General features: G+C 36.9%; 1 protein-coding gene across 5 annotated transcripts in view; it reads right to left on the bottom strand.

The window, feature by feature from the left end:
* The window catches only part of FBXW11 (F-box and WD repeat domain containing 11), a 74,687-nt gene that overhangs the window by 51,046 nt on the left and 11,227 nt on the right, over positions 1 to 12,414 (bottom strand). For 2 of the 5 annotated variants that reach the window (XM_074915658.1, XM_074915656.1), the window contains one exon: positions 6,447 to 6,548. The exons of 2 other annotated variants lie outside the window; for them this stretch is intronic. In XM_074915658.1, coding sequence (XP_074771759.1) covers positions 6,447 to 6,497 — 51 coding nt within the window. In that variant the 5' untranslated portion in view covers positions 6,498 to 6,548. Of the gene's footprint in view, positions 1 to 6,446; positions 6,549 to 12,236; positions 12,346 to 12,414 lie in introns of all 5 variants that reach the window. One more of the 5 variants, XM_074915657.1, reaches the window with a different exon arrangement.

The following is a 12,414-nucleotide window of genomic DNA, read 5'->3' as shown; positions in this document are numbered from 1 at the left end:
TCACTGTAAGAGACTGCAGCCAGAGGCACACCAGGTCCCGGTCAGACCACATCCAGCGTACTGCCCCCAGTTCTGGACACTCCACTACAAGAAATAAACTGGGATACTGGAATATGGTCTGGCAGAGACCACCAGGATGGCTGAGCACTGGAGCACCAGAGGAAAAAAAAAAAAAAAGGGGTGGGGTGGGGTGTAAAATGCAGTGTTGCCCTTTGCATAATACTTGCAATATATGCAACTAAGACCAAACTGAGCTGTCACATCAGTCCTCAGAGTCTGCAACACACACATACAAATGGAAAAAAAAAAAAATAAGAGAAACTGCTGAAAACAAAATCCAAACTGCTATTAATTTCAAGAGGAGACTCCAGCTTCAGCCAGAAGAAACAACAATACTGGGAAGAACTGCTGCTGATTAACAGGGGAAAACTGGACATTTGTACATCAGATCTACAGACTGGGTAATTCAGGCCATCTCACTGCACTGAATGGCAACGGGCCTAGTGCATGGCTATCTTTAATTGCTTGGGCAATACCTTGCTTAGTTTTAAAGCTTTCTGTCTCTGAAGTCTGTTTAAAATAGAGGGACAAGCACAATTATTTCAGATATTGGAGAGAACATTCTATTCCTTTAAAGAAAAGGAATCAAATATGCATTTCTTTTTAATGGACCTGTTGGACTGTTTCCAAAAAGAAATGGTAACAGTCCCACTGTTTTGAGAAAAAATACCAGAAAACATGTCAAAGTAGTATTTGTAAATTACTTTAAACCTAACAGAAGCAGCAAAGCAGTTGTCTAGCTATGACAACTCATTTTAACAGCTGCATAGAAAAATAAGATTTTTCAGAAGGATGCAGACTACAGTGACAGGCTATTCATCATTTTCTGATTTGTGATTTCATGCACCATGGAAAAGGGTTTTAGCAGAATGCACCTACTGCACTCATTGTAATTTTAAGACTACTGTATCACATCTGTGTCTGAATTTGAACTGTGAAAAAAGGATGACGCTTTCATGTCAATAAATCAGAATTTTTAAGTCTTCAAATACAATTTCTTCCAACTATAGTTTCTGTTGTTGTACTTCCTTCTGGTATCTAAATAGAAACATCAACCAACAGAAGCCCAAAATTAGTAAAGAATAACAAATAGAAGCTTAAGCAGGTTAATGCTAAATTGCATCTTATCAATAAATAGAAAGATAAACTTCCTTCTCTGTGCCTCTGCTCAGCTGTGATAGCACTGAGATTCCTTACTGCTAACAAATAATTTCCTTTGAAGGGAATACTATTATAAGGAATAAAATTAAAACCCTAATGCTCCACAACTCCACTTGCCACTGGCAAATAGTAAGTTCTTCTGAACAGCAATAAATTACAAATTGGCCAATTCAAAAGGCTTTTAAGATGACGTTTTTGTTAAGACAGCTTCCAGTTATGGAGAGTAAATCAATACACTCATGTCTTAATCTATAAGCAGGAATGACACTGGCAAGAACTAAGCCAATGTCACCTTCCTACTCTTGTCCATCACCAGGACACGTGGTGTAAGAATGAAAATGCAGATCCAGTGAAGCCTCCAGAGTTGGACATCCTATGGTGCAGAATTCAAGGATAAAGGACAGGCAAAGTTCCACACACTACTGCAAGCCTACGGACCACTGTGCAACAGGCTGTGAGGAGTCAGGGTACCTTCAAGTCTGAGAAAGCCACACTACATGAACTGAAAGATCTGGCCTGCAGATGAAAGTTGACTTCTCACACTGGAAGCCCTGTAAGTGAGAAGTTTATTGTACCTGTAGTGAATCAGTGCACTGTTAAAGCTTCCAAGCTACATATCCCACACATGAACAGAAAAGGAAGAGCAGGATACTACATACAATTAAGCTGAAAATTTTAGGGACAATAAATGGAAATATGTAGAAAAAGGCCAAGATGTTGGGGAGGTCTAAATAAGCAAGAAAAAAACCTAAGCAGAGTTTCAGAAGAGAGATATGATGATCTCTCTGGAAAAATGTCAAGGAAAAGCATAACAACACAAGAAAGAAATAGCTGGTTGAGCAGTATTTGGTTACTAGGTTAATTTCATTACATCTATCTAAGAGTTTATTCCCCAAGCATTATTTCATCACACCCTACATTATGCAATAATTCAAAGCAACATTTGAGTACTTATCTTCTCTTGCTTAATGATTAGTCTTCAATTCACACTGGAGATGTTTACTTACAGAACCATGAACACTGGACGCTTCTCTTTGCGTGACAGCACTGTTGGAGCTATTTCCCAAATCAGCATGACAAAGTATGTTCAAAACCACCGCAATGCTTCACGGGGATGAAGCTATGGAAGGTGATGTATCCATATGGTTGCATTACACAACCGGTAATAGAACCAGTTTCTCTAAATACCAAAGTAAGAGACCAGTACGCTTTTAATCTTGCAGTCAAATCCATATCAAAGAGGATGAAAACAGTAGCTATTTGAATCCTTGGTACAAAAACATTATTAAACATAAGATTAAGTAGTTAAAAATAAGTCTTCAGAATCTATACTAGTTTCAAGTATTATGAACAGGCATTTAATATATGCTTTTCAATACAACAAGTGTTAATAAATTTCAAAGACTTTATTCCCAAATAATATTAATTACACTGAAAATCAGAATAGATGAGAGCAAACTTCAAGTATCACAAATGGGAATAAATATTTTTTCATAAATTACCTCTCTCCTCTCTACTAACAGCTCACATAATGCAGAAAGTAAATACTTCTCCAGTAAGCTACAGGAACTATGAAAGTATTTTACTGCCTGAGAAAAAGCACAGAATACAAAACCAGACTAATCGTGGAGAACTGAAACACTAGGTCCAATCCACTGGCATCAGAGGCTACTTGCTTAAATGTTACAGATTGATTTTAGAAGAGCCTAGCTCGGTTTTATGTTTGCTAACAACATTATGGAAAGGCAAAAGTTAACCTTACCTCTGTTTTCTTCTTTTAGACTGATGACAGATTACTCTTGAAGACTAAATGCTCGAAAAAGCACTAAAACTGAGTAAGAGCTTCCTGAAGAAATTCTAAAAGGCTCCAGATTTGAGACTGGGGTTTTTTCCCCTTTCTGGTCCACTCAATAATTACTCTACACATACAAATAACTTCTGTGAATCACCAAAGGACTTCTGTGTTTCCCTTCTTAAACTTTCTATTAATCATCATTACACTAGTTGAATGTGTGCTACAAAACGAAGATCTCCTGATATATATGTCCTACCTGTTTTTATATGTGGGCTTATAGCTCAGGCAATAATGAAGGGCAAGTCATGGTACCAAAAATAAAAAATGTGGAAAGTAGCTGGTGCCACTTTCACTTCTAAGTTTCCCTTTGGGTGTCACCGAGTCACATGCCTGAAAGGAGAACTTTTTTTTTTTAAGTATCTCCAACAGATGCTACTAAAATATTCAAAACCTCTTACTCTTGGTTACAGTTCTACAAAAATCAGACTTAAAAAAAGAGCCTTTATTTTGGAACAAAATTTAAATCAACAAATCTCTATCTACACCTTACCAAGCACCATGCCCCACAGGCATCGCCTTGGGACAGTTATTCATCAGGAGGGTGCAGCCAGAAGAAAAGCACAAACCCTACAACACACAGAAGGGCCAAACACCCTGGTGAAATCCCTCCTCGTAAAGTCCTGAAGTGTAACAGGCTGGATACACAGAATTGTTTTTCTTTCTTCACACTGAGCTCCCAACAGCTTCAAACAAATTCTACCAGTTTGAGCAACGTGGTTGTCCTTGCAGTGATGTACTTTATTAATAAAATTTGTTAACCCTGTTAGCTGTTACTATTATATAGTTTAAAATGTTCTGGAGTTGTTAAATTCCTACGGGCACATAGAACAAGAAGCCTACACAAATTAATTTCTAATGGGGTTTTCATGAAAGCTGACAGATTTGTAACAACTCCTGAAAACAATATAGGTGTGAGAAATTTGTCAAAGTGACATGACCTGACATAACAGCTGTAGTAGCTATGGTTTTTAATTATATATGACACCACATCTGTGTGATAGCAGGTTTCCAAAAATCTTGTGTTTAAAGCAGTAGGTTCATGAAGAAACAGTTCTGTATTTTATCCTGTAATCAATATTACCACAATAATATACATAAGTAATACAATATATCCTACATCAGTTCATCTATTGCCCACCTTGGTCTGAGCTTTCACCTGTTCAATTTATGGTTAACTACTATGTACCTACTGATAGATACTGTAACAGAAAGAAAAAAAAAGTGTTCCTAATGAAAAGGTTTACTATTATTTCAACTGAATACATAGATTTTTCTGTTTGTAATATTGTTTTAAGAAAAAGCTTGGGGAAAAAGCAGTTCATTTGCCATGATGTGCTAACTGATGAGAAATTTCCAAAGAGCTGATTTATAAGAAACTTGGGGCAGTCAAATTTCTCAGATTCATCGTGAAGGAGTCCCTGCAATTCCCAAGCCAGGTATTTCCAGAAATGCACTTGCCTGCAACAGGAAACCAGAGCTTACTGAAGAGCCTCCTAACCTGAGGAGTCTTTCTGAAATTCACTGTGTGGGGGTGCAGCAGCTGGCCCTCCCCAAGGCTTGTAGTCCTTGAAACCAAGATCAACACATAGCATGTAAAACACAGTTATTATCAGCAAAACTGCTCCTATCCTGAAATAGTTCTCAAACTGTTAAATACAGTTAAGCCTAAATCACAAATCTGTCAGGTAAAGAGGAGGTAAAAAAATTAAGCAAGAAACTGCAGGATTGTGGCCCTAGGTCTGCACCAAAGAACAGTCTCCTGACAGCAATGCAGCCATTGTCTCAAGCCCACTGCTCACATCCCTCACGAGGTTTCGTTAACAAGCCTTGAAACGACTCCTGGCCCATCCCACCAGGCTCCAACCTACTCCCAACATCACTGCCCATCTTAAAACCAACTATGACTGCTTAATGAAAAATTCCGAGGTGCCCTTTGGCCACTGACAAGTTGGGTCACAGGAGCAAAAAAATTCAGAATTTCCACTGAAAAAAGTTTTATTTTACTTTTCCAGTGTGGGGATGAATGCTGAGGATCAGAGAAAGAGAGCAGGAAGATCTTTAAAACTAACTTGTAAATATTCCTAAGACAGACACCAAGTCTCTGTGTCTCTGCCCTGTCATAACTATAAGCATCTACTGTAACCATTATTTATTTGGTCATGAGGTAGTGTCAGTTTCTACAAAATTATATATCCATCTACAGATTTATCTTGGTCATGTCCATCTCGTCTCGTCCCATCCCCCCCTCTCTTGAATAGTATTTCAAAATTGGAAACATAAAGATTCAAACAGAAAAACATGTTTGTATTTTAACAGAAATTTTTAATTCTAAAACTCAAATTCACTAGAACTCAAGTAGCCCCATTTTGCAGGCAAGTGGAGAGGTTTTGAAATAAATGGTTACTCTCTAAGGCAAGACATTCGTGTTATCCAGTGTCTGAACTTACACTGACTGCAAACAAAGCTAAATTTAAGTTTTCATTCACAGAAGTGAATTCTTGTAAATATTCCTTTTGTACACATGAACCACTGAATAATGCTATTATGTTATAAAATATATTAATATTAAATAATAGTTATGTTCCGCTAAAAATGTTACATTTAGAAACACTTTAGGAAGTGCTACACAGTCACTACACGTTCTGCATTTTCCTTCCAAGATAAATACCCTGGGAGTCCAAAATAGTTAACTGGTATCAAAATCTCCCTTTTTATTGTTTTCAGTCCTTCCCAAACCAGTGAAGAAGCAGCAGCAATTCCCCCATCTATAAATTATGCAAGCTCAGATTCAACAGCTTACTAGAAGAAAAACAACAGAGAACTTGAGATTTAAGTGGTCTTCTATGCAGAGTAAATCCCTTGTTCTTCACTTTTAAAGTTAAGGTAACCCAAAGAGCTCCAGGACTCCAGGCTAACTATTCTGCATTTAAACATGCACAACTTTAATGTAAGGCTATAACCAGGATCACGCTTAGCAGAAAATGAAAAGCTTATCCTTTCTAAATTAAATGACACAATATTACAGGCTAGTCAGTTCATTGCAATTTAAGAGAAATGGCAAAGCTCATTGTGTTATTTTTTAATTAAATGACAAAGCAAAATGTAGCAGGCAACATGCACAACTATGCTACTTATATCACAACTTCAGTAAACAGGCAATAAAACACAAAAGCTCACCACCCCCCACAAGAGCCTACTGTACAGAAAGCCCTCTTAAGATTCACTCCTACAATGCAGTTAGAAGATTTCAGAAAAGGATGCACAAAAAACATTTAGCAGACTTAACAATTTGATTAAACAGAGTCCTGAGAGTTTAACAAATGTTCAACAGCATACGCATAACATTTACAACAAGAAAGAAGAAAGGCACCTGGAGACATCTGACACTGGGCATGCTCTGCAGGCATCTCAGTGCGCACATGCTCTCTACCAGGTTGGAGCAGCCTAGCCACAAAGACCTTGGCACAGAACACTGCAGGGTGACAAAAAGGAAGGAAGAGAAGAAGCAGTTAGATGCCACAACAAATCACTCAAGGCAGGCAACTCATTAGTATGTTAACGTGGGTACTTATCTATGTTATTTCTACATTAATCACAAGGTTAGCGGCCAAGGGTAAAATAACAACTGAAGATCCTTTTCAGAAAATAAGCCATCCCTCTGTCCTATCAAGGACAACGAGCTGATTTGCCTCATTTGCAACCGCTTAGCTTTCGTACCCAGCTGAACATTTTAACTTACTACCAGTAGTGTCAGAGTTGTTAGAGTTCGGGGCCACCAGCTCAGCAACGCACCCACACGTTGCTACCGACCCCAGGAGCGAGTTCTGCTCCAAGGGGGGGGAAGGCGCCTCCCTCAGCAAACCAGCCCGGCTGGAATTGCTTGCGGGGTTTTACCTTGGCAGTCACCCTTGGGGAACAGAAGTGCAGGAGCTTTTCATTAGGGTGGCAAGTTTTTAAGAGTACAACCTGGAGGAGCTTTGGTAATTACGGTCTGGCACCCCACATTGCCTCAACCTTCTCAAACAATTTGTGCTTATTTATTCTAACAGCAATGCTGACATTAACTTCTGAGGTTACACTCCATGTATGTACTGGGACACTGACAGCCAAAAAAAATACAAGTATTTTTTAGAGAGGAATACCACCTAGCTAAATTCAAATTGCAAGACCAAGCTCTGCTTAGTCAAGACACATGGTATCTTGATTAAATGGGTTATTGGGGAAAGTTTGTATTATCAGTTGAGGGTATCCTAAAGCCAAATTACACCCTAACTACATTTATTACTCATACCACCACCCAAACCAGAAAGAACCAAGCTTAACTACCAGACTGCACAGTGCTGACAAGTTAGGAAAAGTTTGGAAATCCTTTATGTTTCTTTTCTGAGATTGAAAAAAATTGATGCAGACTCCCCAAACCTTTTATAGCTCCATGATATTATTTCACAGTTCCTTTTAAGGACAGAATAGTACATACACTACATAACCATCAGATCAAGTTAGGGAAAAGGATTCAACTCCTCACTATCAAGCAGTGCACAAACCCAGCTCTAAAATTTGGCACAGACGTAGCTTTCAATATTTTTCACACAGGCTTCCAAGTTAGTTATAACAAACACCAAAGCTTTAAAAGAAGAATCCCACACAGATCAAAGTTGAAAGTGGAATAACCAGAGGTGAAGACTCAGGGAAAGCAATTTGTGCCAGTAACGAGGGGAAGGAGGGAGCCCAGAGCAACTGAAGAGGTTAAAAAAGATTTTTTTGTTGTTTCATATCTTATGAATAAAACAAAAGGAAGCCTAATATTTTCATCTCCATGCTAAGAAGATAAATTAAAGCAAAAACAGAACAACCACCCTAGCAGCACCAAACTACACTGGAATTCTCTCTTCTCTTATCCAGCAGGAAGGTTGCCATTCCATATGGATGTTCTGTACTATGCACTTGTCGTGATGAGTGGGTGTACATACCTTATGTATGGAGGTAAAAATAAACATATTTATGCTATAGTGTATTATTCTTCCTTCAATATCAAAATAAATCACAGGTTAATATTATTTGATGTTTCTTATTTAACATTTAGAGAAATGGGATTTTTCATTTAGCTATCAAGCAATTCATCCTGTATATCTATAATTACTTTGCAATAATTTACTTTGACATGTCCTCACATAAACATTTGAAATTTAGTTCCAAGAATTGTTCTAAGATAGTCAACCAGTGACATTGGGGAAACTACCTTAATTTCAATGAGACACCAAATAAAAAAATTTTCATATTTTTAAAGAAGTATAGGATGCACTGTTCAAACCCACTGATCATGATACTGAAGATGCAGGATCTTATATAGGCCGTTTACAGCTCGCTTCAAAACGAGTGAATATAATTCAAGAAACTTCCTTTCTAATCTGTTTCATTATTTAATCTTATTTGGCACAATACCTGGATAGTGTTTCTGCAACACTTAACCACTGAAACTCAGTGCATTGCTGCAGTTATTTATTAAAGCCCCAACAAATTTTTGTATTTTTAAACATACAGGCCCAGTAAAAATTTTAATCCTGCTCACATCACTCAGTAAAAGTAATTGATTGAGAAACACAACAAACTTCTCTCCTAAGATTTTCAGTTAAAATGTACAAAACTGTGCATATAATCTGTACAATGAACCTACACGAGTCCACAAATTATAAGCTAAAAATCGCTGTTTAAGTTAGACTGTTTTGTTTCAGGAGCTACTCTAGCTAAATAATTTAGGCTTAATTTTAAGAACTTAAGAGAAGTATGGGTAACTTGAGAACAATTTTTAAATTTAGTTCAAAATACATTAGATACAGAAGCCAAGTTTAAACCACACAAAAACCTTTCCACATTATTACAAAATCCTGAATAAAAGGATTTCTAAAAATCACTGGACACTGAGCTGTAGCAAAGCTATTGCACAACACTACAAATTAATATTGCCTTCTACTTCACACTAAAACAGGAATGTGCAAATATTTGTGTGATTCCCTAACATGTTATTTCTTGACCCTGCTTGCATAGGAACTGTCATAAATAAAAGCATAATAGTGTACTAAAGATTTAATTTTTGCATAACAAGAACCTGAACTTAGGTCTTCACTTTCCACTTGTCTTTTGTTAGGATCCCAGGGAGATACAGCACTACTTAATGGAGTCTGGGAAAGGGAGAAGGACGCTGGCCAATGGGCATAATATTAAACGCACACATAAACCAGAGTCAATCCCACTGGAGGACAGTAGAACCATAGAGCCTAAGATAAGGCCAAAACTCAAATTTTAAGGGACAAACTAATTTACAATGCAGAGTTTTAATCGATTCACATTAAGATAGCTGTGTGTTCATCTGAACACATGACTTGCAGGGGAGGAGCAAGCAGATGAAAGAGGGGTTTTACAGCTTCATGGTAAGGAGTGAATGATGCTGAAATAATAAAGACAAATAGAGAAACCCTCATTCTGATCTTTTAGATGCCTTATATTTGGAAAGATTAATACATTCATTTTATTGTTATATGACTGATTTTATTTCTATACCCAAAGAAGTGCTTTGGTGGTCCAGCCTCAGGAATTACCTGTCATGATTTAGGTTTCAATCTTCAATTGCAAATTTGAGAAACCTATGCAAATGCTTACATTTATATTCAAAACTATAAATTCTTAGCAGTATCAGTAAAAAAGGAATATGCTTCAACATCTTTAAAGGTCAGATGCTAAGAACTACTTATATTAATAGTAAAGCATGCAGCAGTGTTCTTTCAATAAATCAACTTTGTAGGTGGTAACTTTTAGCACAGAGGCATAAAAAAACAAAACCAAAAACCTATCAGGTCCTGAACAATACAAAGTTTTCATCCACTTTGGACTTCTCATAGGTGTACGGCACGGCTATTTTGTAAAATAGGTAAAAGCAAATTCTGTAAAAGTACTGTAAAGTGTGCAGAAACCCTTCATTTCAGTGCATCTGAAATTGAGTTGTCACACAGAAATCCTCACAGTTTAATCCTTAAATAAAAAAAAAATCACCCATTTATCCTATAAAGCCCACTAAATTGCTCAAAAAACAAATACAGACTATAGCCTGTGTTCCTAATGGAACTAATACACCTTTAATATCCAGGGGCCAAAATACTGCAATGTCATAACTAAGAATGACAGCATTTACATAACCAAGCCTGATTCCTGGAAGTTTTATAAAGTATTAAAATTATGACCTCACAATTTTTCACTGCATTCATTTATACAAGATAATTTAAGGAATCAAAATTTATTGGTATGTTTACAGTTCGGGAAATTCTGTTCTTACGGCAAAAATACCCTTGCTTTTGAAAATCAGTTTCTAGACAGAGTCCAAAAAAAGACTGGTAAGGGGAGGTATTTTGGAATTTCAAAGAAAAATACTGTAAAACAAATGAAGGAGCTAATTTACTCCATTTTTTTCATGGAGCATAATTAATTATTTTCATTCAATCTTCCTGCAACAACTTTTTTCTTGTGCAGTTTGTTACAAAACAAAATTGAACATAAGAACCTAACAAATCATTCAGATTTACAAATCCTGAAGACTGAAATGCTTTTCCCAACTTCCTTGCGACAACAAACCACCTCCTTAGTAAGGTTAATTCATGTTCTGGATGTCCACAGGGCTACAAATAGAGATTTGGACTGGGAAAAAAGGTACAAAAAACTTCAACCTTCATTCTGAATTCTCTTCAGGATTTTAGCTATAGGAAACTCGCATGCTATTCAACACTGGTAATTTACTGTTTATTTTGATTTAGGCCTGGACCAACAGAACTGATATTTCTTTATCTCTATTAACACTTAATACTGATAAATTCATGGGGTAGCTGCTGTTACTTAAAATCCTCTTTATGGCTGGGAATGACAGACGCATTCCCAGTAGCTCAGATTAAATGTTGCAAAACAGGGTATTCTGAAAAGCAAACCTAGACTTAAGGATAGCATGACCATTTATGAAAGCTATATGCTCCCAAGTCAAATTTAGTATCAAGCTTAGATAATCAAAAATCAGCATTAATCACAATAAGACATAAAAAATATAAAGCAGTAACGATGTTGAAAGGCCTTCAGTATTATTTTACACTCAGCAGGGAATAGCTGCCAACTACTCAAACTCCATCCCCTTTTGCTAGCCAGGATAGCATCCAGATCTTACCTTAAGTGATTAATTCAAAACAATGACAAGCAGAACATTGTTTAACCAGCTAGATATCAGAACAAGTAGTCTGAATATTTGCAAGAGGTGGAAAAGTAAAAATGTCAAAGTATACTCTTAAGTATAGTGAATACATAATCAGAAATAAACTGTGGGGGCATGCATGTAACACAAATACGCGTGTTCCACAAGTGACAGCCTGGCTTGGCATGATAACACATTCACTGTGCTGCACATTTTGGTACAGCATTTAATATCTTTGCTGAGGTACTCAAAACCAAACAATTTACGTCAGACCAATAGTAGTACTTTGTACTCTCCCCTATTCTCATTTCAAAACCAAGTTGTCCCTTGAGAGATGCAGTGTATTCACATGCTCCATACAAGTTTGTTGGAATCAGTGCCATCACATCACTACCTTTTCCATGTCCAAAATGCAATCTCATGTCCAGTCTTGAGTGTCTGATTTGGAAGGCTGCTTGATTACCATTCATGCAATGTATTTCCAAAATCCATGGAGTTTTACATATGCATTCCAGTGTTCTGCTTCAAGAACAGCTACATTCTCAGGTCAAGAAAGTGGTCGTAGATGTAATTTACTCTTGCATTTCTGTCCTTTGTTGAACTACAAATGCAAAAGTGAATTTCTCAAAAATAAGTATCTGCAGAGTAGCAAAGTCATTTTAACTTGTGAAATGTTTTTGATTGTTCCTTTACTGTTATCAGATCATTCTAAAAAAATAGGTAGTCAACAGCTGAGTCACACCTCCATTAGGAAAATCTATTTAGGTAAATGATTGCCATTCGAAATAAAAATCACTCAATGTTACAACCTTCCCATAGCCATTCAAGATCTGCACATAAGCTTCTTGCATTTGGGGAAAAATACTAAGTGAGGAATCAGGAAATTTAAAGCAAGACAAAGGGAAAATAATTTATCAGATAAATTCTCCTCATTACCACACCGCTCCTCTAGATAGGACAATGAATTCACAGAAGGGTGATCGATAACGCAGTCCCACTCTGCTCCTGAAGATCAAAGTATGCGTTTGCTACAACAAAATGAATGCTACAAAAGGAATATGGGTCCGGTGAAGAAAAGATTAAATGCTTTATTTGAATATAACAACAATCTTAC

The sequence above is a fragment of the Athene noctua genome, chromosome 12 (genome assembly GCF_965140245.1).
Source record: "Athene noctua chromosome 12, bAthNoc1.hap1.1, whole genome shotgun sequence".
Lineage (NCBI taxonomy): Eukaryota > Metazoa > Chordata > Aves > Strigiformes > Strigidae > Athene > Athene noctua.
This window is presented reverse-complemented; position numbering and strand designations above follow the sequence as displayed.